Source organism: Urocampus carinirostris, chromosome 14 (assembly GCF_059441175.1).
Source record: "Urocampus carinirostris isolate Australia breed hairy pipefish chromosome 14, RoL_Ucar_1.0, whole genome shotgun sequence".
In the NCBI taxonomy this organism is placed as follows: domain Eukaryota; kingdom Metazoa; phylum Chordata; class Actinopteri; order Syngnathiformes; family Syngnathidae; genus Urocampus; species Urocampus carinirostris.
Window position 1 is genome coordinate 40332955 of NC_142362.1, and position 25824 is coordinate 40358778.

At 39.0% G+C, this 25824-nt stretch overlaps 1 protein-coding gene and 1 pseudogene across 8 annotated transcripts in view; one reads left to right on the top strand and one right to left on the bottom strand.

Annotated features, from left to right (window-relative positions):
• ccdc93 (CCC complex scaffolding subunit CCDC93) overlaps positions 1-25824 on the bottom strand; it is a 146734-nt gene that overhangs the window by 65789 nt on the left and 55121 nt on the right. For 6 of the 8 annotated variants that reach the window (XR_015852737.1, XM_088353254.1, XM_088353253.1 and 3 more), the window contains 6 exons: positions 24607-24643; positions 22533-22613; positions 16955-16987; positions 16808-16894; positions 10470-10586; positions 5190-5252 (listed from right to left, as the gene is read on the bottom strand). Coding sequence is in view for 7 of the 8 variants with exons in the window: in XM_088353254.1 (XP_088209380.1) it covers positions 5190-5252; positions 10470-10586; positions 16808-16894; positions 16955-16987; positions 22533-22613; positions 24607-24643 (418 nt within the window). In the remaining variant the exon portion in view is untranslated. The remainder of the gene's footprint in view (positions 1-5189; positions 5253-10469; positions 10587-16807; positions 16895-16954; positions 16988-22532; positions 22614-24606; positions 24644-25824) is intronic. The other 2 variants (XM_088353255.1, XM_088353250.1) reach the window with 1 other exon arrangement.
• Positions 2915-3279, top strand: LOC148353429 (large ribosomal subunit protein eL33 pseudogene; annotated as a pseudogene).

Below are 25824 nucleotides of genomic sequence, written 5' to 3' on the forward strand. Positions count from 1 at the left end.
CGACCTAAGAAGCATACACCTTGGTCTCCTGAAGAAACCAGGTCACTCAAACAAGGGTGCAGGAAACTTGAACGAAAATGGCGCACTACAACGCCCGAGGTCTTCCGACTGGCCTGGTGTGACAGCTTGCTGAAATATAAAGTAGCCCTTGCCTCAGCTAAAGCATCGTTTTTCTCTAAGATTATTGTTAAATATAAGAATAAGAATAATCTGAAATTTTTGTTTGACACAATGGCGAAATTTATCAGACATCAACTTAACCCAAATACTTCTACTTATTCTGCTTATGACTTTATGGAATTTTTTAACAAAAAGATTCAACTAATCAGGAACGAAATTTTAAAAGAACGCTCTGTATCCTCCTCATATCTCAAAGATGTGGAGGTGTTACGTAAGGACCGTGTCGGCGGTTGTTCAGAAACATTCTCCAGTTTCAATGATTTGTCCCTTGATAGTCCATCACAGATTGGTCAGTAGGGCCAAACAAACTACTTGCCTGCTTGATCCGTTTCCAGCTTCACTGAGGAAGGATCTGTTTGGGATCTTAGGACCATCACTTTTAAATGTTATTAATATATCGCTATCCTCGGGTATTGTTCCTGTAGCCTTCAAGTCTGCCGTCATTAAACCCACGCTTAAGCGACCTAACCTTGACCCAGAAAGCCTAGGTAATTATAGGCCAGTGTCAAATCTTCAATTTTTCGCAAAATTACTTGAAAAGGTCGTTGCACAGCAGCTAAATGACTTAATGTCAGAAAATTACCTCTTTGAAACTGTCCAGTCAGCATTTAGGGCAAATCACTCTACTGAGACAGCCCTGGCTAAAGTAACCAATCATCTCCTTTTAGCAATAGATTCCGGTGCCTCATCAATGTTACTGCTGCTGGATCTCAGTGCTGTTTTTGATACTGTCGACCACAACATATTACTTTTTCGTCTGGAATGCATTGGTATCTCAGGAACTGTACTCTCCCAGTATCTTGGTTCAAACTGATCTTGGTTTATGTCCTACCTGTCAGACAGGATGCAATGTGTTAACTATGGCAATCTGACCTCTAAACACTCTAATGTCCCCTGTGGTGTTCCACAGGGCTCTGTACTTGGCCCACTTCTTTTTAGTATTTATATGATTCCGCTTGGTGACATTAATATTAGTTTCCATTGCTATGCAGATGACACTTAACTGTATGTGCCACTGGACTGGACAGTTAAGTTGTAGAAATCTGGAGGCTTGCCTTACTGAGATTCAAAGATGGATGTCACTTAATTTTTTGCACCTTAACCCAGAAAAACTGAAATGATGATTATTGGTCCAGCTCACTGTCGTGAGTTGTTTTCAAACACTGCCCTGAACCTAGACAAATGTAATATCACCCATAGTGACTCGGTCAAAAATCTAGGTGTTATATTTGATCCTAATCTGTCTTTTCAGTCACACGTGAAAAATATTACTAGAATAGCTTTCTACCACCTCCGTAATATTGCGAAGATTCGATCGATGCTGTCCCAATCAGATGCAGAGGTTTTAATTCATGCGTTTATTACTTCTCGGCTTGATTACTGTAATGTATTACTTTCTGGTCTCCCGATATCTAGCATCAAAAGTTTGCAGCTGGTTCAGAATGCAGAAACTCGACTTTTGACTAAAACCAAAAAGTTTGAGCATATTACTCCTGTATTGGCCAACTTGGACTGGCTCCCAGTCCACTTAAGATGTGACTTTAAGGTTCTCTTATTAACATATAAATGTTTGCATGGGCTTGCACCCTCTTATCTCTCTGATTTGATTTCCCCCTATGTTCCTGCACGGAGTCTGCGCTCGGAAAATGCCGATCTACTTGTGACTCCGAGAGCCAAGAAGTCTGCAGGCTTGAGAGCGTTCTCCATCCGGGCCCCGGTGTTATGGAACGCCCTGCCTTCGGAGATAAGATCTGCGAGACCTCAATGGAAGTTTTTAAATCAAGACTTAAGACACAATTTTATTCCAAAGCTTATGATTGATGCCCACCTCATACTCTGTATTGTCCTGTCTTTTTCCGACTGCCTGCCTGGTGGTGATACGATTTGAGATGAGTCAGCGGACCAGCGTTTGACCTGAAGCACGTCAACTCCTGCATGGACCAGCTGGCAGAGATGGGAAGCTGCGTCGTGTCCGTCATAGACTTACTGGACTAGTTTGCAGGCTGGGGGCGTCGTTGCTGTCATGCACTTTCCGGACAAATTTTCAACATGTTACCTAGCGTTTATTATGTTTGTGTATTGTTATGCTAAATCTAATTCACCCTGGTCATCCTGAAAGGGGGATTACCACTTGTGAGGTCCCTTCTCAAGGTATCTCCTTTTCCTCACGCTGAGGTATTGAGTTGTTCCTTGCCCACATGTTGGTTTAAGATCAGGTAATTGAGTCATTGTAATCCTGTGCAGTCCTTTGAGACGTTTTTGTGATTAAGGGCTATATAAATAAATATGACTTGACTTGAATATAAAGCACATGGAATTATAAGGCGCATGGTATTATAAGGTGCATGGTCAGCTTTTGAAAAAAATGAAGGCTTTTAGGTGCGCCTTATTGTCGTGAAAAAGTTAAAAAAAATTAACAAAAAGAAAATGTAAAATTATGATGATAATAATAATGATGATTATAAGTACATCCTTATTCTTTTTCATGTCTAGCTCGTAATTATTTCCTAATTTGACGCCTTTTACATAAACACACTTTTGTTCTTGTCTTGGATATTTCAAACTTTCCTTAACCTGTATATACATAATTCTCTCATCTTAAAAAACATTGCCTCGACTGTTTTGCTTTGAATTCAACTAGGTCATTCAATTTGCAAATTTTTGAAATGGCAAAGTGAGCTGGTGGGATCTTTATCTTTATAATTATTGCGTTAAGCTAGCAGGTGAAGAGAAGATGCCAGGAAGGCTGTGGACCAAGGCCATCTTTACGGCCTACAAGCGCAGCCTCCGGAACCAGCGTGAGCACACGGCACTGCTCAAGCTAGAAGGATGCTACACCCGCAACGAGGTTGACTTCTACCTGGGAAAGCGATGCGCCTACGTCTAAAAGCCAAAAAGAACACAGGGACGCCAGGCGGTAAGCCCAACAAGACGCGCGTAATTTGGTGCAAGGTGATGCGTCCCCACGGCAACAGCGGCATGGTGAGGGCAAAGTTCACCAGCAACCTGCCCGCCAAAGACATCGCATACGAGTGATGCTGTACCCTTCTCGAGTATGAGCGACGCTCTCCCAGAAACGTGTTATTTGTAAATAAACAATAAAAATGACGTGATGAAAGATAAAGGCATTGTTATCATTAATATTACTTACCCATTTATCCTGGATAGTCTCATCTGTTTTGTCTTCAAAGTCTTTATTACACATTTTACCCAGGAGTGCCGAATCTCTAATCAAGGCATTTCTGGACCAAAGGGCCAGTTATGGCCTGTGATCAAATTTTTACTGGCCCGCGCCTTCTTTGACAAAATTATTAATTTGTAGCCCGCCAGTAATGTTGACAAAAGTAAAAAAAAATTGTAAAAAAAAAAAAAAAAAAAGGTTCACCATTTCACCAGATGAGGGCAGTAGCCCTTTGGCCACCTTGCCCACGGCTTGCTGAGAATTTTAGCCTACCCCATTCTCTACATGGCGACTGTAAATGACATAAGGAAAGATGACTGAGGGCTGCCGCTTACAGGACAGATGAAAAATTGAGTATTTTATCACCAAAATCCTAAACAACTGCATCTGCCTAATTTGGCAAGAGACTGTGTCTGTTTTCAATGAGTATCAAGAGGCACTGCCAGACAAAACTACTTACCAAGAAAAGCTAACTGGAAACTAATGAAACTGTGAAAAAGTGAAGCAACTAAAAGCTGTTTCAATGACACAGTAACAATTTTTCACAGTGAGTCAAATGAAAACGCTACAAAAGTTAGCGAAAAGGTCGCGACGCTGATCGCCAAGCACTGCAAACTTTTGACAGAGGGTGATTTTTTTTTTAAAACTGCCGGGTTGAATTTTCGGCACTCACAAAATTTTAGCTTACCAAATCTGGCTCACTTTCTCAAAAGTTTAGACACCCCTGCTCAAATCTCGTTGTATGTAACGTTGATATCTATGATTTCATATCTATGATTATGAATCCAATTCTATTCCATTATATTGTTTGTACAGGCTTGTAATTTGTTTTGTATGTAATACCTCAAATCTCCGCACATTAATTCAGGTAGGGAGCTAGTAATGAAATACATTGATGTGGAGATCCATTTGAAACAGTCGTTTTATAGCCAAGTTTTTTATTGCTATGCCAATTAGGAATGTTTTTCAAATGGCCTTCAGAGCTTTGATGAATATTTATATTCTAGTTTTTGAGAGTCGAAAAAGTGACGCAAAAGCTTGCAAGATTGTATTAATGACGTTTTTGATAAAGTTAATGTGTGTCCAAAATTCCTTTGATTTGTTCCACGTCAAAGAGAGACTAATACTTTTGATGTAATAGTTGTACAGCCAAACAGGTAACTACTCCCTGCGCATATGCATAGCCTCAAACGCCCGGTTTATTTTCTGCAAAATCTCACAACCGGTCACTATTGGCTACAGAATTTTGAAGCCAGAGTAGGTCATAATTTTTTTTCCAATAAGGCCCTACAGGTTGTCCCAGGGCTAAGGACTGTAAAAAAAACAATTGGCCGAGAGTGGTGTCAATCAAAAGGTCAGAGGCTAAAATGTTGGAAATTATTGGACAACTGTTTATTTTTAAAGTAAGTTAGGGAGCAAAACTAACATATTACAACGAGGATCGTCAAATGATGCAGGAATGCTTTTAGACCTGTCGGCATTATCATGTGTTTTAGAGTAAACATTCAACACGTTTGCATTCACTGGACTTTTGTGAATATAGCCAGACCATGTTTGTGGGGAATTGTGCCATGAATTGAACATCACGGCCCTTTTTGGGTGAGTTATACCAGCTTCATCATTTTCGGGTATCTTGTTTCAGACTGGTCATGATGTTTCTGTGATGAGTACATTTTTAAATGGCAAAGGTTAAAGCTTTCCAATGAAATGTGGCATGACGTAGTTCACTGACTGGTGACATTGTAAAGACACGATTTTCTACGATGAGGGCTTAATCATGCAGGATAGCTTCAGATATTTCTGGATGTATTATGGTTGTGTTTCTTACCTCAGTCAGCTTTACCTTGGACCCATTGCAATCTTGCTTAGCTTTGATATGCTTTGCTTGCAGCTAATAAAACAAAGATCAAAATTCACATTATCAGCCACATAAGTTACATAAAATCAAGGTAGGCTAATACTCTACATATTACAGACTAAATTCAATAAAGTTGACACAAAGAATAATAGAAAACAATGATCTGCAAATGATTTTAAAGTTAACAAAGCATGTAAAACTAATATATCATGTATGTTAAGATCAGTCAGTTTTCTTTTCAGCTTTATTTTTGTGAAGTGTCAGACTTACACAAAACACTTTTCAAATATAATTTTATATTATTATTATTTATTATTGTTATTAAAAAGACAAAATAAATGGCTATTTTTTGGGCAGCTATAAATTGTAATTGGAAAGCCTGACAACTGTAGCTGAGAGACGGGCACTGAACAAGCTGCGGTCAATCATTGACAATTAATTACATCCACTACACAGCATCATCTCCAAACAGAAGAGTAGCTTCAGCGACAGACTGCTGTCACAGTCTTGTTCCACGGACAGACTGAAAAGATGATTTCTCCTTCATGCCATGAGGCGCTTTAACTCCACCCGGGGGAGTTAAAGCCCACATGAATCCCCAACCCCACATTTGCATATTACCCTATTTTCATTACAGTGTGTATTTTTCGTAACACTATTTAAATGCTCTTTATTAACATGTTATATTGGGTATTTTTGTATTCTATATTTTTGTTTTATTTTTTTAACAAGGATACAGCTGGAAGTGGATGAATAAAGTATCTATTTATCTATTCATTTTTCTTTTATGCCAGCAACATTTTACCCAAAAAATCTTACATGGTTGCCACTGGGTGAAAAACATCACTCAATAGGCATTTGGAAACCAGGAGACACGGTTCATGTTTTTTACGTACAATTCTTTCCCACTCATGTTTGAAGTTAAACATGTGTTGCTCATATAGCCTTTTATTACGTCTGTAGATAAGAACCTAATCCTGTTCATAGAACCAAGGGTATTTGTTTTTAGCATGAAGGAGCTTAAAAGACATTGGTTTGGGATATTCAAATAAGAAACGTCACTCTCAATATATACATTTCTTTTTTGACTGCTCATAACTTGTTCAAGAATTTGATTTGGCTGTGGGAACAAACATAAATTTGATAATGAGAGAAGAAAGTCATTGGAAGAGTATTGTACATTTGACAATGGATAGACAAATATGCATTTTGTGGAGAGGGCAGGTTTGGCTGTGTCTCTTATCTGCACTGATAAAACTGTAGCCATGATGCAGTCAATTTGTGCAGCAGCCCTTCAAAACACACATTGCTAGCATTGCATTAGATAAAAAATCCTGCAAGTGACATCAGAAAAAAATATGCTCCTCAGAGCAAGTAGCTACATAGCAACTCAGCAAGATGCAAGTCTAGTAGCACCCTCTTGTTTGGGCGTGACAGGGCAACTTCAATAGTGATAGCTAAGCGTGGCTTTGGCAATAATGAGAAAAGAGAAAATTGTTTTAGATACTTTAACATAGCCACAATGGAAAACTAAGATCCAACCTTAAATGTTTGGGCCTCGACAATTAACAATGGACCAAATAATGCTTGTGTCGAGTTAAAGTGGGCATGGAAAACGAATACTCGTTTTTGTGATGTGGTATCACGTGCCCAGTCACGAATGAGGCCTCGTTTTGGCACAATGGTGAAAACTGTCACATGACCAGGCTCTGCCCATCACTAGCGGTAAACAATATGTCACTTGGGTATATAAATTGAGTTTAATCTGAAGTAAACTCACAAGGGTTTCCAAACAATACAGAAAGTGGGGTGGTGGGGCAGATTTAGTAAGCAAAAAAATGTGTGAGGGCAGACTATTCAGCCTGGCATTCTTTATAGAGTCTTTAATTAAGTCATCCTCCGAGAAAAGATTAGTGAATGACGATCAGTGCTGTGACCCCGTAGCATTTTCATTTCACTGGCCGGGTCTCGTGAAAAAGCGCTGCTATGCCGTTACTACAGCTTCCAGATCCTTCACCTTTACAGCATTGGTTTCCAGTTAGCTTTTTGTAGTCAGCATATTTAGTCTGGAAGTGCCTCTATTTTTTCTAAAACCAGCCACAGGTTCTTGGCAAATTAGGCTGACGCTGTGATTTTGGATTTAGATGGAAAAAAAAACTCAGATTTCCACTTGTCCTGAAGCGGAAACTTTCCTTTTTTATTTACAGTAATCATGTCTGAAACTTCTCACAGAAAGCCAAGGGCACGGCGCCCAAAGCGCTGCTGCCATCTGAGGAATTATTTTTTTGGGGGGGGTTACAAATTGACTTTATATTGCGGACAACATTATTAGCGGCCCACATATTATTCATTTTGTGATGGAGGCCGCTTGCCAGAAAAATTGTTCACAGCCTGTAACTGGGCCACTTGCCAGACTTTGGACATGCCTGTTGCAGAAAGTTAAGGCTTTTACTAAGAGCAAGTGGATAAAAGATCAACCGAACCTTGCTGGCGACGACGCAGCCACGCAGTGGCGACTGCTTGAAAGCCTGCGCTACCTCCTGATGTTTATAGGCTCTAGGCGAGTGAGCCCAGAGGCAGGTGACTGTGTGGGGGCGACCAGAACAGTCCGGGGTGGCGGAGTGGAACGCCAACACGGGGTAGATAATGAATATCTAAAGCTTCAACATAATGTTTCACCGCAACCAATTTGTCATTGGCTCCCGAGCAGTGTTGGGCGTGTTACTAAAAAATTTTCTTACAGTTACTAGTTTACTCTATTAAAAAGTAAAAACTATAACCCCCATTCTACTGACACCCAAAAGTAGCGCATTACTCTGAAAGTACAGTGGGACCTCTCTACTTCGCGGTTCGACGTTCGCGGCTTCAGAGGTCTATAATGGTTTATTTAAAAAAAAAATGTTTTAAAAATTAAAAAAAATTGAAGGGGCGTCGCTACTTCGCAGATTTTAACTTTTTGCAGGTTTTTTCGGCGGAACGTCAGCGGACGCGGGATAAGGCAGCCGGTGTTGTGCCCAAATCCGACTCCTGTGCAAAATCCTCCCCCCCCTCGCGTGATCGCGCATTCTGCTGCGCTTCCAACAAAAGCGATCGTATTCTATATAAAACGCATATTGAAACAAAGCGAGCTAATTAAAAGAATTACGCGATCATAGTCTATATAACACGTTTATTTAAACAATAAAGCGCGATCGTATTCTACAAAATGCGGCGGGGCCGCGCGACGGAGCGAGTTTGGCGGACGCGGCGTCACACGGCGCGACGCGAGAAAAGGCGGCGGGCGTGATCGTCCGACCACCGCAGTAGCGCGGCATGACGACAGGTGGCCGTCCGGGCGCGGCGGGTGAAAGGCGGCGGACATGCGCGGGACTCCCGTAATTGGGGAATCCCCCTCGGCCGACGACCCGAGCACGGTGTTATGCCGAGAAATGCATCCCTGCCGAGAAGTGGTTGTAGTAGCAGGAGTGACGTGTGCGCGCTCCCGTGACAGGGGATACATTTCTCGGCATAACACCCCCCCCTAACCCCACAGGTCCCCCCAGCTACCCCTTTCCCCCGCGGCCGCCTGTCTGTTGGCCGGAGCCATCAAGGGCCGTGTAGCGCGCGCGTGGGCCGCTAAAAGCGGCCTCCGCGCAAAGCGCCCGACCCGCTCGGCCTGTCAAGCGCCCGACCCGCTCGGCTTGTCGCGGTGTCGTGCATTTCGCGCCCAAAAGTACCCGCGCCGCGGGTTAGGGGCACCCACGGTGCGGCGCAAATAAAAACCCTATCGTGAAGCGGTGCAGATAATGAGATGAGATTTTTTTTTTTTGAAGGGGTGTCACTTCTTCGCAGATTTTCACTTTTAGCGGGTGGTTTTGGTCCCCATTAACCGGGTCTAAAAAATAATAATAAAAAATTAAAAAAATTAAAAAATAATGTTTTAATTTTTTTTTTTTGAAGGTGCGCCGCTACTTCGTGGATTTTCATTTATCGCGGGTGGTTTTGGTCCCCATTAACCGCAATAACCGAGGTCTTACTGTAATTATGAAATGAAATGATCTGCATTTATATAGCGCTTTTTAAGTCAATGACTTCCCAAAGCGCTTTACAGTGTGCTTCACATTTCCCAATAGCGGCCTTGTATTGCAGCCATGTAAGACGCTAACCTGCTTATTGGTCTTAGTGTCTTACCCAAGGACACTTCGACATGTAACACGGACAAGCCGGGATTCAAATTATGTTGTTAGAAATTACAATATATATTCGCATTGAAGTAGAAAGAAAAAGCGACTGCCCGTTGGGCTTCGATGCTGTGCACACCTGACGCCAACCACATGGGTGTACTTTGAAGGTGCATGAAAACTAAGTAAGTGGTGTCAAACTAATTGTAGCTCTACACCACAAAGTAAGAAAAAAACGCAAGTGGGATGGACTAGATTAAAAAGAGAAAGAGTAAAATAATGAGAAATTAAAACAGAAATGGGAGGACAGAGGAAATGAGGAGAGAGAGAAGAGAGAGAGAACAAGAGAGTGCAAAAGAGAGAGAAAAAGACAAAGAAACAAGAAATCAAAAGATAGTGAAGCAGAGAAGAAAAATGACAGATGGTGAGAGAAAAAAAAGAAAGAAAAGGACAGTGATTAAGATTGAGACAAAGGTTAGAAAGAGAACGAGACAGTGAAGGAGAAAAAAAGAGAAAAGGAGAGACAGAAGTAGTGAGAGAGAGAGAGAGAGAGAGAGAGAGAGAGAAAAAGTGAAGAGAAAAAGAATTACAGAAATAGAGAGACTAAAAAAATAAAGTGTCAGAAATAGAGAGGGGGGGAAAGAAAATAATGTAGCTCCAGTTGCTTTGTGCGTCGTGCTTCATCTTCATCAAGCAGACATTTTTAAAACTGCGACAAATTTCTCTGTTATCTCACGGGCCCAATTAAAAACCTTGAAACCTTGATCTGGCCCACGGGCCGCATGTTTGATACCAGTGAACTCGATAACTATTGTTTTGTCACATCCTGTGAGGAGTGACCGTTAGAAAGGCTGTTGTACTACTGATCTGCCCTTTGTAGATAGTGAAGTACTGCACCATATTGTAACGGCAGTTGAGTTATAATATTTTACTAGTAAGGAGGACAGTACCCGGACAGAGAAAAGTAATTGCGTTCCAGGAACGCGTTAGTCCCAACACTGGTCACGAGGCTATACTTTGCAGACGCTGCCTAATGGTAACTTAAAAAGTTCTGCTGAATCTGCCATCGAGATTAAGGATAACTACTAACCTCAGTACACTGGAAGTTCCTTATTCGGATCCGTTTGTTGATACAGCCAACTGCTCGAAGATGTTGGTGATGCAAGCCGTACTTTCCTAGAAAGTCTTCCGATACCTCCAAATCCTCCTTCCCCCCCGAAAAAAGAGGACTCTCATAACTCGTACAACACAATTTTGTGATAACGTAATAAACTATTAAGTAATGTTTACTGCAGACCAATGTTCCCTCTAAGCTTCCACAGGTCTGCGCAATCACAGTCTGTGAGCATTGCTTGTAACAATTTTGAGCAACATCAATCATAAATGCGGTAACCAAATCATTATCAGTTCTTAGTTTTAGATAGCCAATTATTTAAAATTCAAAATACGAACGTAATATTGGACAGGTTGCACGGCCCAAACGCATCAGTGGTTTTTAAAACAACTATTACAAGAGATTTCTGTTTTTAAAAAGTATCTTGGTACATAACAATAACATTTTGTGGATTTATTTGTTGGTTGCACAATACAGAACAACACAGAACATTATTAGTGGACGTAAAAACTGTTACATTCATGAGCGATCAAAGGGAACCCAAAAGTCTTTTTTTCATGCTTTTCCCCCTCTATTTTTTTTCCATTTTTTCTTCTCTTTTCTCCGAACGTTTTACTTCTTTTTCTTGATTATTTTATTCTTGTTTATTCTTTTTTTCTTTTATTTGTAACTTTTTCGCTTTTTTCCTAGCTTTTGACTTTTTGACTTTTTTCTTCTTTATCCATTTTATTTTCTCTCTCTTTCTCTCTTCTTTTTTACCCCACGACACCCCCCCCCCCCCCTTAAGTCATTTTGTGCATAATGTTACATAAGAATTGGTAGTATATCGATAAAAGCAGTAAAAACAGAAGTGCTGTTTGGGTGCCAAAAGAGCAAGCCTTTTTTTAGTGAGCCAAACCAAATGAGCAGCTTCTCTCTAAAAAAAAACAAACAAACAAACAACTTGCAGCAACATTGACGTCGTCACGTGGGTAAAGGAGAAAGGTAACGGAGCTACATAGTCTGACTGTGCAGGCAATAATTAAAGTAAACCACCCATGTTTCTCTAGATTTTATTGTCTTAGTGATTAAAAAGTATTTTTTTTCAAAGCAAGCTCCTCCGCAAAGCTTAGAGAGACAATTGCTGTGGACAACAAAGGTGTGATGAAAAAGGCTGAAAAAGTAAGGGGGGGGAAAACAAAGACAGATGGTAAATTTCTTGTCTGCTTAATGTGTCCGTACTATTCATTTTGCCAATTATGTTTTTATTTTGTGCACATAGGTTAACATGACCAGCAATTATCTTGAGAAATGTAGCCGAGTAACTGAAAGTTTACAGACCAGGTTAGGTTGGTATGAATTTGTGCAAAATAACGCTGAGTGGTCCTGTTAAATTCAACGCAGTCTAACATAGCCTCACAAAGAAATTTCGAAATAACCAAGGATCATACAACTGTGTCGTTCTTCTCCATTTTGTTGGGTTAATCCCAACTGTATCCATCTCATCTGCTTCAGTTGTTATTGCACTGAATTGTCTAAATTTAAAATTCCCTTTTCAGCCAGCCAAAGTATTTATCATTTTAGATTATGCATTATAAGCAAATTCAGTCTCTTATTATACAGTCATATGCAAACGTTTGGGTACCCCTGATCATTTTCAAGATTTTCCTTTATAAATCATTGGCTGTTCAGATAGGCCATTTCAGTTAAATATATCAAATAGCAGACAAACAAAGTGACATCCGAGAAGTGAAATGAAGTTTGTAGGATTTACAGACAACGTGCAATAATTGCTTAAACAAAAGTAGGCAGGTGCATAAATTCAGGCACCCCAACAGAAAAATGACATCAATATTTAGTAGATCCTCCTTTTGCAGAAATAACAGCCTCTAAACGCTTCCTATAGCTTCCTATGAGGGTCTGGATTCTGATTGAAGGTATTTTTGACCATTCTTCTTGACAAAACATCTCCACTTCAGTCAGGTTTGATGGTTTCCGAGCATGGACAGCCCGCTTTGAATCACACCACAGATTTTCAATGATATTTAGGTCTGGGGACTGAGATTCCAGAACATTGTACTTGTTCCTCTGCATGAATGCCTTAGTTAAATCTGAGCAGTGTTTTAGGTCGCTATTTTGTTGAAGTATCCAGCCCCCGGCACTTCAGCTTTGTCACTGATTCTAGAACATTGTTCGCAAGAATCTGCTAATAGTGACTGGAATCCATGCGATCTTCAACTTTAACAAGATTGCCAGTACCTGCACTGGCCACACAGCCCCACAGCATGATGGAACCACCACCAAATTTTACTGAGGGTAGCAAGTGTTTGACTTGGAATGCTGTGTTCTCTTTCCGCCATGCATATCCCCCCCTTGTTATGTCCAAATAACTCAATTTTAGTTTCATCGATCCACGGCACCTTAATCCAAAATTAAGCTGGCTTGTCCAAATGTGCTTTAGCATACCTCAAGTGACTCTATTTGTGTTTTTTGCGCAGAAAAGGCTTCTGCCGCATTAGTCTCCAATACAGCATCTCCTTGTGCAAAATGCGCTGAATAGTTAAATGATGCGCAGTGACACCATCTGCAGCAAGATCATGTTGTAGGTCTTTGGAGCTGGTCTGTGGGTTGAGTTTGACTGTTCTCACCATCTTTCGCCTCTGCTTATGAGATTTATCTTGGCCTGTCACTCAGTCAAGTCAAGTCATTTTTATTTGTATAGCCCTTAATCTCAAAGGGCTTCAAAGTTATTACATATAAGAAGTTTAGGTTATTCGTATGCTATAGAGTAGAAGTTAACTCAGTTAACTCCAGTTAGAAGTTAACTCAGGGACTTAACTAGAACTTTGCCTATGGCTTCCATTTCCTCACTATGTTCCTCACAGTGGAAACTGACTGCTGAAATCTCTGAGCTAGCTTTTTGCATCCTTCCCAATGATGTTGAACAATCTTTGTTTTCAGGTCATTTGACAGTTGTTCTGAGGCTCCCATGTTGCCACTCTTCAGAGAACATACAAAGAGAACAACTTTCAACTGGCCGTCTCAAATACCCCTTTTCTCATGTGTATGCAGGTCAATGGTCAATGAGCTTACCAAACAGATTTTGTGTTCCAATCATTAGTGCTAAAAGGTATTCAAAACAATAAAACAAGGGTGCCTAAATATATGCACCTGCCTAGTAGTTGCATACTTTCCGTAAATCCTATGAACTTCATTACACTTCTCAGATATCACTGTGTTTGTCTGGTATATGATATATTCGACTGAAACATCTTACCTAGTGTTTACTCTTCTGTGTACATGCTAATTGTGATTCACCCTGGTCAATCCTGGAAGGGGGGGTTACCACATGCGAGGTCCTTTCCCAAGGTTTCTCTTTTTTCCTCATTCTCAAGGTTTCTCTTTTTTCCTCACACTGAGGTTTTTGAGTTGTTCCTTGCCCGCATGCTGGTTTAAGAGCAGGTAACTGTGCAATTGTGTAATTGTAATCCTGTGCAGTCCTTTGAGACATTTTTGTGATTAAGGGCTATATAAATAAATGTGACTTGACTTGAAATTGCGGATCCGAACGACCAATGATTTATAAAGGAAAATCTTGAAAATGATCAGGGGTGCCCAAACTCTTGCATACGACTGTGTATATATGTATATTATATATATTTTGTTTGTTGCTGATAGGAATGAGTGGAGAGGTGTTGTAGATAGTGGGATGTTTGGACGCGTTCTAAGGGGATGGGCAGGGCACCTGTATGATGCGGCAGGGGTAAACCAGTGAAAATATTAGTGATGTTTATTTTGGCTGGCTGGGTGGCTGGTTCCTTAAACACTAGGGTCGTAGGGGCATGTAGTGTGTCTTGGGCAAGTAGGGCCAGTGGTGCCCATCCCTCTCCAGGGAAAATCCATAGTTGGACACGTAAAACAGACAAGACACACACCATTTCAATTTTTATTGAATTGGTGTAGAGCAGGGGTCGGCAACCTATGACACGCGTGCAGCAGTGGCACGCGAGGGGTTAACTAGTGGCACGCGAGCGCATGGCAAAATAATAATGATTATTTTTTTTAAATGCGCATTTTTACCTGAAATTTTGACATTTTCAGTTGCGCACTGTGTTATTTAGAGGCTTTACGGTAGCGCCCCTCCTCCTCTGCTTCGTGTGAAAGTGTGACTGCAGGGCGCCGAGGAGAGATCCGTGTTTTAACCCAGCCACAGAAACGCATGCGCGCGATAAAGGAACGAATCATGAAGGCTCCTCCAGCGAAAAAAAATCTCTTTCTTTACAGCCAGTGTGGACAGATGACTGGGGCTTTGTCCAAAAAATGACTGTGCTGTTTGTGCATTATGCCTCGAGAGCGTTGTACCTCGCACATCAAGTGTTACACGTCATTACAAGACGAAACATGAACATGAATTCAAGGATGAGTCTGACATGGCAGAGACATTAAAACGCGCTGTGTACGGCAAACAAACACAGACCCTGAAGACCTTTGTCACTGCTAAAAATGCCACCACTGAAGAAAGCTATCACATTGCTCACTGCATAGCAAAGCAACAAAAACCATTTACTGATGGCGAATATTATGAAGAAGCGTATGTGTGTGTGTGTGTGCCTTCAGCTTTGCTACTGTTATTTCAAGTTTTTATATTTTCTGAATCAAGATATCATTGATGAATGGTATGGTAGTTGTTCATATTACTTGTCTTTTCATTGTAGTTTATAGTTGATGAAGAATGGTTGATTCTGGTTAATTCTTGTGGTAAAAAGGTTGAAGTCATGAATGCTACAGGCCTTTCCACATGTTGTTCACATTCATTTTTTCTAGTTAATTCATGAAGAAGAATAGTGGAAAATGAATTGGTCAGTTGTACGATTTAAATCTATATCGCTTTGAGACTGGGAGGTTCGGGTTCGCGCCCCGGCCGAGTCATTCCTAAGACTTAAAAAGTGGTCGGCGGCGCCCTCTCTTGGCTGCGGCTGCATCGGGTCAGATGCAATCGACATTTCGTTCTGTGTACATTGTTACACAGAATGACAATACAAGGAAATTATTATTATTATTATGTTGTATATTTAGACTGGTGTAAAATTACAGCACGGTTGGATATAAAAGAAATGTTGTGCGAGTCATTAATCTTAGTGTGGCACACTGATTTACAAGGAAATTTGAAAGTGGCACTCCACACCCAAAAGGTTGCTGACGCAAAGGGCCATAATAAAGGATGTAATGGTGAGACTGGAAACTAGCTGAACAGCTTACATATGCATTTTATTTTACATGATAAAATACTTTTTAATTCTTGCAAAAAATAAGAAATAGAATGAACTTTTTATTTTGGCAAATGCTTAAATGAAACTAATTTAATAAATTCAAGAGTTTTGAATACTTTCCATACCAGTATAAGTAAATTTCACCCCACACAAAAACATCTCTTATCAATATTTTGAGATATTGGATTTCAGGTGACATTTTCTTCAAGATGTGAAGTCTCCTTATCATTTTAGTGTGATGTTCCAATCTCCCTCACATTTAAATACCCCAGACATTTCTGTGCATATTAATCAAAAATCTGAATATTTACCTCTCTATACCCAGCATTATATAAGCATTTAATAGTTTCACCTCCTCTTAATAAAAGCCTTTAATAAAATAAAAATAATCCAGGTGAACTGAAAATTATTCTTGTTTGAAAGGATCATGACTCCCCTCAAATTTCTTTTTTATACAATGAGTAGTATGTAAGTTTATTTCTCTTTTTTTAAGTTTGTTATGGGGCGCAGTGATTACCGCGCATGCAGCACAGTTCTGAGGTCGTGAGATCAAACCTCCTGTGTGGAGTTTGCATGTTCTTCCCGTGCTTGCGTGGGTTTCCTCCGGGCACTCCGGTTTTCTCCCACATTCCAAAAGCATGCATGTCAGGTTAATTGGCCGGTCCAAGTTGTTCCTAGGCAGAATGAGCGAGCAAATTGTCTGTCCCCGTGTGCCCTGCGACTGGCTGACAACCAGTTCAGGGTGTCCCCTGCCCACTGCCCGAAGATAGCTGGGACGGGCTCCGGCACCCCCGCGACCCTACTGAGGATAAGCGGTGCAGATAATGGATGGATGGATGCCCTTGGTTGGCGACATTCTTGTCATATATTTTTTTTTTTTAATCACATTACGCTTTTACATGTCACTTAAGCTATAACTTTGTGTTTAACACCTGCTCAGGTTAAACATTATTATTCTATAGTTCTGAGGGTTCATCTTTGCCCCCCTAACAGGGGTCAGAAACCAAAAATATTGGAAGAACCAGACCGGACCCAAATAAGGAAATATTCATTGCCGTTACCAACCTTTTCAGCATATTTAGAAGCAATCAATTTAATCTTTTCAGACTGTTGTCCTACAATAAATCCCAGCGTGCTTGCAGTCAACTGTCCCTGAAAGATACGCTTGTTACAATGTGAAAGACACTGTGGAAAAAAAGAGCACTGTCCTACCTCAACAATGGCCATCAGGCTTTTTATCCGGATCTGGAAGGAAACAAAGTGAAGCTCATGGAGGAGAACCAAAATCACTGCACTCCTAATAGAAGTGCCAGTCCAAATCCAATATCATGGCAATTCATGTGAAATAAAAAGGTTTGTATCCAAATTTCCCAAGATTTAAATAAGCACGCACCCACGCACGTTTGTGAGTGGAGCATGTGATCAATTAGGTTTTGAAACCCCTTATACTTAAATATACTTAAATATTATCCATTTAACCACAAAATTTGATGATGCACATTAGACAACTTTGATTTTTGTTCTGCTTTTTATTTTGTTTTGGGACTGAAACTGGGTTTATAGATACATAAAATGAATGCAACATTAATGAAACAAGCAAAACGGGATATGTAGCCATAATATTTAATGAGGGTTTGTATACCTTTTTTCATTGCCAAATTAAAGCACCTTTTGAACATTTCCAGGACAATTTTTCCAGTATCTTCAAAGGAAGAAATCCAGTGCCAATCAATAGAACGTTATAACTTTTGTTGGCGGTGGGGCAGTGGTTAGCGCTTGTGCGGCACAGTTCATGTCATGGGAACCTGTCGTGGGTTCAAATCCAGCTCCAGACTTCCTGTGCGGAGTTTGTATGTTCTCCCCGTGCTTGTGTGGGCTTCCTCCGGGCACTCCGGTTTCCTCCCACGTTCCAAAAACATGCATTTCAGGTGAATTGGCCGGTCCAAATTGTCCATAAGTGTGAATGAGCGAATGAGTTGTCTGTCCCTGTGTGCCCTGCGATTGGCTGGCAACCAATTCAGGGTGTCCCCTGCCCACTGCCCGGAGATGGCTGGGATGGGCTCCAGCCCCCCCGCGACCCTAATGAGGATAAGCGGTACGGCTGATGAGATGAGATGAACTTTTGTTGGCTTTGATGAGTAATATTAAGTCGCTATTGTGCCATCTTGCGCTGTTCCTATCTATCATCTACAATATTTTTGTGTCATCAACTGCCATGAATTTTGCCATTCTGCTTTAATGCGTCACACGTGTTTACAAACATGGAAAACGTTCTGTAGGTATTGGGTAATAATGAGTTCAATACAGAAAACAAAAAAGGAAGATAGTAATGTTTTTATAAAAAGCAGAAAAAAATTGCCAAATTAGGACTCATTTTACCAATATTGGTTGCTCCAAAGCAGAGGGAAATCAATCTTTCAATCGTAGAGACTTTTGATCTTTTGATTGTCATTTTACTTAATTTATATTTGTGTTTTTCAGAAGATCTGTGTCTAAATTGAAAAACAAAGATTGGTAAAAAGGTTGTTTTTTTGGATATAATTATTTATAGCAGTGACGTGTTGATAATTTTATTTTATATTGTTTTGTGTTTTCGTGAATTTAGTGTAGTTGTTCGACTTTAAAACTGGTCAGTGTGTAAACATCTAAAAAGGTTTTGTATTTTACATTTTTTTGTAGATCTGTGAATATTTTAATTTATAATTTGAGGGTTTTTCAGGGATCCCCTGCAAAACATACGAGATTACTATTTACTAAAACATTTGGTGCATAATGCAGGGATCAGAATGGAGATTTTCATTTTCAGCTGAAATAGCCAGGGTCCAGGGCGGAGCCCGGTGGGGGGCTCAGGGGGGCAAAGCCCCCCTGAAGTCAACAGCATTTATCTTATTTGCTATGTGAAAATTGCACTAGAATGAATTAAATCCAACAAAACAGAAACCATGTATTTTATATATATATATATATATATATATATATATATATATAAATTAAAAAAATAATAATATATTGACATTAAAAGCATTCGTAATATTGAACATGATCATGATGATACAAAATAATCAATTTTAATCATGTTTATAACAAATTTTAAATTTTGTTTATCCTGTTCTAAATATTGTATAAACACAAAAGATAAAATCATTTCATAAATAAATAGATTTATAAATACCTCAGATTGGGATTTTCTGTCACACAGGAGAACCAGTGGTTGACTGCTGCTAGTATTTGAAGTGGAAGGATTTGAAACGGCCAATAATGTTGAACCGGTGGCTGCCGATTTTAAATGCGGATCAGAGTGCATAATTTGATTGCCGGCAAGCTATTTTTGCTTTGTGCTTGTTCATTTTAGCATAATCGATCAGTGCCACACAACCTCGCGTACCATAATTGATCAGATCGACACAGTATAGACACTTTGCTTTCCCTGGAACATCACACTTTGCGATGAACTGGCTCAAAGTTTCTGTAACTTCCTCGATCTTTACGCCGATTTTAACGTTTACTGTGACAGTCTTCTCAAGCCATGACCACTTAAATTTATTCTCGATTCCTTTATCAATCTCGGAGACAAAAGCCTCGTCTTCTTTTCTTAGTATATTCATATTTACTTTTTCAAACACTCATTTCACCGTTTGAAAAGACCGGAAGGAGCGCCATGTTTGAGAAAGCCAATGCTCTGAACAAAAGCTCCGCTGATTGGTTATGACCGAACCTATCGACCAATGGTCTAAATGCTAACTTGGGGTGATGAAACAGTCACGTATCATACCTCACCCCCCCCAAAATATTTTCTCATCGAATTTAGACGATTTACGGGAATGACCTTTGGGGTTCAAAAACAGCGGAAATCCGCGGATCCGCGGAAAATTCTGATCCCTGATAATGTTTTATTATTATTGAAAATATATCACTTAAAAAATCTGAGGAGCTGTCTGGCAGTGAGCCAAGCCGAAAGAGCAGCTTTTCGAAAAAGCCAGAATTCCCATTACTAGTCTGATAAACTTGACCTCTTGGATGCAACAATATGTGGCAGTGACTACTCGATAATAAGGACTGGCCTTGAAAACACAACGTTACTATTCACAAATTTTCGAGGAATTCAAGCACCTGTACGAACTTTGTTTATTGAATGTTGGCTATGAGCACATTGAATAGATTTGACGTTTAGGCCAGCTTCATATTGAAGGCAAATGCGACCCACAGTGAAAGATTACACGAAAAAAAAAAATCTGGTTTGACAAAAATTCTAAGAATTATTCAACAAGACCTGTAACGTGGATTATGATGCTTTATAAAAAGTATTTTTATTAAAGTCCCTGGGGACACAAATGGCAGCAATGGGTGCAATTAAAGTTTTACGTTTCTGGGGTAATTGACAGACTGGCAAGGAACAATTGGCAAACTCAGTCAGGTTTGATGGAGAGCGTTTATGAACAGCAGTTACCAATTCTGCCCACAGATGATCGATTGCATTGGATCGGCTCTTTGCATTGGCCATTATGACACTTGGATATGTTTATTTGTGGACGATTCCGATGTATATTTGGCTTTATATTTGCAATCATTGTCTTGTTTAAAGACAAATCTCCATATGCTCTTGTGTACCGGTGTGTTATACGCACAAATGTAAGGTCGATTCTCAGGTTCCGAGCTGTAGTTTCCATAAAATTAACTACCTGCAATGCTCAGAAGTGCCACAGCAGCAATGGAGTACGAAGAAGTTAGATTTAGAAGTAAGATTGGGTCTTAAAAAGCCAGCCTGCCCCCACCAGGGCCCGCGGATATTAAAGCCGACCAGACTTGATTTGCAGGACTGAGCCCGAAGCAAACCCTAAATTTCATTTGTGAACACTCAGGAGGAGAGGTTATTTGGGCCGACGCTGACCCTGCCGCGCGCCTAGTTCTCCAGCGCCAGCCGCCGCAGGCTCCATGAGAGGGGGTAGGAATCTAAAATTTAAAGCCTAAATTTTGAAACAAAACAAGACTATATACATTTACATGTTTTTTATTTCTGTGTCTGCAGATGTTATGTTAGCCTACAATATTTCATCATTGACAAATTTGGATTAAGAGTTGACGGGATAATTTTAAGGCAGTTTATCATTTTGAAAATTGGACCATAAACCACAACAGCTTTACGTCCTTAAAACGCTAGGCAGAGCAAAAGTGAGAGCCAGAGAGACAAAAGAACAACCCAATGATGGTTGTATAACAATAATAAAAATAAGTCAGTGAGAGAATCATGTATGTAGTTATGGACATTTTAGGTCTTTATGTTTGTCTGGCTTAAGAGCCTACCTCTAAGAGGAAACCACTGTAACAGTGTTTTAACTGAAGAATTAGCAATAAAACATGATGATTTTTGAAGATAGGGCTCTTTCAAGCTGTTAAGGAGCGAGAAATTGTTTTTAATGTTTGGTTCTTGACCAAGGTAAATATATAAAGTTATCATGTGCAATACAATAATGCCCCATAAAACAGAATGCACTTTTTAATAGTTGTCAATGTATTGAAAACAACGCGTGTACGTATATAATCTGTTTTTTCTAAACTTAATTATCACATTAATTTCCCAGGTATGGAAAAAAATATTTTAATTTGGCTTGGTATAAAAGGAATGTCCTGATCACACTTTTTGACATCCCAGTCTGGGGCAGCATTGGATCAAGAGGTCGAAGTGTCCTTGGGTAAGACACTGAATCCCCAATGCCCCCGATAGCAAGTAGTTGTCTTGCATGGCTGACGCTGCTATCGGTTAGTTATTATATAAAAGGGAAAGTGTGAAGCACATTGTAAAGAGCTTTATAAATAAAAGACACATTTACTTTCGAAATAGACTACATTTGTGCATGCTGAAAATATTACGTAGCTAGTTGTTTGAGCGTGTGTGAATTCTCTCATTCCCAAACAGGCACAATAGATTTATTTTCAGCTGGTCAACTGCCATGTTTAGGGCCCAGGTTGACTCTCGCCAAATTATTTGTGCTTGTTGAAAACAATTTGAAGTTACATGGATAAGACCGCCTGCAGTCGTCATTCTTTCAACTTGTGAAAGCTTGTTTGAGTAGACAGGCACATATTTTCGAATAACTTTAGTTTTACATCTGACTAGAAATAAGCTGTTCACATTTAACGCCAAGCAAGAAAGCCGTGTCTGATTAAGTTTGTCTGTGTGGGCATAGCACCACCACTAGTAAATGTAAAAAAATATTATACAATTGTTAGAGCTCATAATGTGTTTGCTCAATCATCTTCTGCTGATCCTAATCAGCTGAAAGTGGTCTGGTCCGTCCCGATATATGATACAATCGGGACAAACCTATCAAGGTTGGGTAGGGTTACTTTAACTGGATTACTTTAAATTACTTTTGGATTACTCCAATACCAAATATGCTAATAAAAGACAAAAGAAACTAAATTTGAATAAAATGATGACTCACAACACCTGGTAAGCTTTCTCTCCTGGCTTTGATCTCCGGCAAAACGAACATAAAATGCGACAGAAACAAAATGAAAATAAATCCAAACCGCTTGCCAACATTATTTTTGCAGTTCCATGTATTCCGATACTCCCCAAGCCTGCACAAAATTGAGTCATTTTATTCATATCTAGTTTCTTTTGTCTTTTATTCGCATATTTGGTATTTGAGTATTCCGAAAGTAATTGAAAGTAATCCAGTTAAAGTAACCCTACCCAACCCTGAAACCTATAATATACACTATAATTAGTTACTTTGTGAGGAGACAGAAATCACCAATACTTAGTTCAGATACAAAAACTTTTTACCTCTTTTTCTGCCAACTGCACTACTTCTTCTGGCACCTGTGTCACTGAGTCCTTTGTCATAGCAGCCATTTTTTCACCTGACTAATGAAGTAGAAAGCAAACATGTAGTATTCGGAGATAAGTTAAGTTGAAAACAAAGCAAGAAGATAAAAACCAAGAATGTAATTACATGCAATAATTGTACAAACAAGACTGTCTGAAAAAATATAAAGTATGTGAATTTTAATAGGTATTTTCTGTAATGTAATGAAAAATCATTGACCCAGGATCAATTAAAAATCAACTGATATATTGCAAGACTTATTATTTCAATATTGCTGATTAATGGCTTCCACCCTACTTTACACTTTTTCATGATACTGTGTTGTAATATTTTAAAATTTGATATTTAAGTTGACAATAACATTAGTATTAAATTAATAACAGACTTGCAACATTTCAGTTGATTTGTAATTAATCCAGAATGCATTATTTTTAAATTGCACTACAGAAACAAAATAACTTTATCACAATTTTCAAAACCACTGACATGGTAACATACAGCATGAATGTTGTATGTTGTGAAAAGCATCTTTTAACAGGTAACAGCGTCAGAAGTACTAATAAGAGAGTACATATCTTCATCTATCTTCGCTAAAACCAATTCTGTTCACGGTGCGAGAACCGAAAAATTGCATTGGACGTAAATAAATTCAATTAAGACCAAAGACTTTGTTTTATTCTCAACATCATCCAAGATACTGCATAAGGAAACACAGCTTAAAACACCCTGCGTTTGTATTATCCTTAAATTATTCAATATTTTTAATAATGATTGAATCATAACGATTACGTTATGTATTAGTAACATAATTTGATTAAAATCCAAATGGTCCCCATATTGAGCAAGGTTCGGAAACCTTTTTTACCCAAGAGCCATAAAAGCAAAATTATTCAGAAAAAAAGCGACACATCATATATTTTAAGACTAAACTCAACAAAACAGCCAAACCTGCAGACAAAAGCTATTTCTTCAGTACATTTTATTTCACGGTGTCATTTGATGTTTTGATCAAATGTATGAAATAAAAACAACGCCAGAGCCAGTGTCCCATATCATTCTAAATATAACAATTAAAATTTGTCTCCAACCCACAGTTACTTAAGAGTGTTTGGGTTCATTTTCACAGTCATTTTTGTCCTAAATAATGGTTTCAAAACAAGGTGTAAGCAAGGTTATATTGCAAAAAAAAATATTCGATGAACCAAGCTGTTGATCTTTGCTTATTTGACAAACCATCTTGACATTAAATCGAATTGTGTATTGTGTGACTAAATTTTTACACAAAAACAGAAACTAGGTCGTTTCTAAACCCCATCAGTGCGCAGAAAAAATACACTTTTCAACTAATAGGATTATTAACCAACTGAAATACAAATAAAACATGATTAATAAACCAAGATAAGACAAATTTATGATTTCTCGTTTAACACCTTAAACAAAATAAGTGTTTTTTTACTGTAATATTGTATTGTCTGTTGTTCATTAAATTGCCGGCTTTTGTTCAAATTCATGTCGACTTTGATGAATCCTTGATTGATTTTACCACTCGATAAACGTAGAACTAGTACAGTAGCTTTTCTTCCCGCTGCCTAACAGCATAAGTGCTACACTTGCTCCTAATGAGACAACAGGGGCACACTGCATAAATTCTACAACAAAGCAGCTAAAAATGATAAACAAATTCTACTTAACTGACCAAATCAACATTCCGAACTGCTATATTCTGATTAAAAAGTAGCCCGCAAATTTTTGAGCGGTGAATATTGAGGGAAGCTGATAAGATTAAAATGATGATTTTAAGGATATGTGGTAATTAAGACAATTTAATTACCCTGTTAAATTATTCCATCTATATAGCACCTAAATCAAGTTTGTTTCGCGGGTAAGGCAAGTTGCTACTTTTTTAAGCTTGCTAGGAGTAAAACATTTTTCTAATGCACTTTACCTTTTCATAAGAAATGTTGGAAAATGCATAGTAAAAACATTAATGCATCAGTACTAATCCAGTTTCTGTATCATTGTTAAACCAACCTTATCTTGTTTGTAGTCTTTGCTGACTCCGTATTGCCTAAAAAGACCAAAACAAACACTTTTTTCAAATGAAAAAAATATATAAGTCAAATCACATAACCAGAAAAAGATTACTTCTCAAAGGGCGGCAAGCTGATTCATTCTGAGCATGTTGTTTGAGCAAAAACAAGAATGTTGGCAATCGTCAAACTATTTTTAAAGGGGAAAATACCTTTTTGATAGCTCAGAAAATTTAAGAATGTAAAACAAGCTATAACACATATTACATTTCTATTATCATGATGATTTTTGAATGTGTTACGTTTACTTTTTAAAATATGCTGCAATATTGTCAAGGAGCCCAACTAGGAACCACATTAGCTAAAATCTCTATAGTATCACATCAGATTTTATCGATCTTCAATCGCATCACCTGTCAAATAAAGACTAGAATCATTAACATCATAATTGTTATCAATATTATTGTCATGGAATATTGATATTGATGTTATTTTTACCATTATTTTTGTCATCATGAAGTATGGACAGCTGGTGGCAGCTGGGTGACAGAACGTTGTTTCAACGATTTTGTCGAGTGCACGTTGCATTGCTGATCAATTCCTCATTTTGCCATGGTGGAAAACGTTAGTTATGTTATTGAAGGAAAATATTGTTCTAATAAAAGAAACTCCACCTTGAGTTTCTTGAAATGTCCCTAAAAGTTTAATTCTTACGATTATCCCCGATTGCTTCAAGCATTGTCAATCTCGCTTTCCGCCTGAAGCAGCAGCAAGACAATGTAGGACTCCTTCCTAGTCATCCTCATCAGTAAACGTTACAAAAAAATCAATTTCGTAGAGAATGGCAATGAGGAGAGAAGTTTAGTAGCAATAACTAAAATAATTGTTGCATAAACGGTGTTAAAACAACCTATTTAAATGATCAGGAATTATTTTTAGAGCATGTCGAAACAAAATATTAGTTGCCCCAGCACCAAAAGTCATTTGTAAAATGTTTTATTGGTTTACCTCACGGGAACACAAAGGTGACTTGTTCTTCTGAAGAAACAAAGCCCAGTCCGTGCTCTCCAAAGCTACAAGCCTGGCTCGTCGCAGTGGACAAGAAAGGCCTACCTAGCAAGTTCATAGCATCAACATGGCATCCTCACATGGATTCTCTGGTCCCTTCTGATCTAGAGCTTTGAGAGAACAGTCATAAAGTTTCTATGAAAATGGCCAG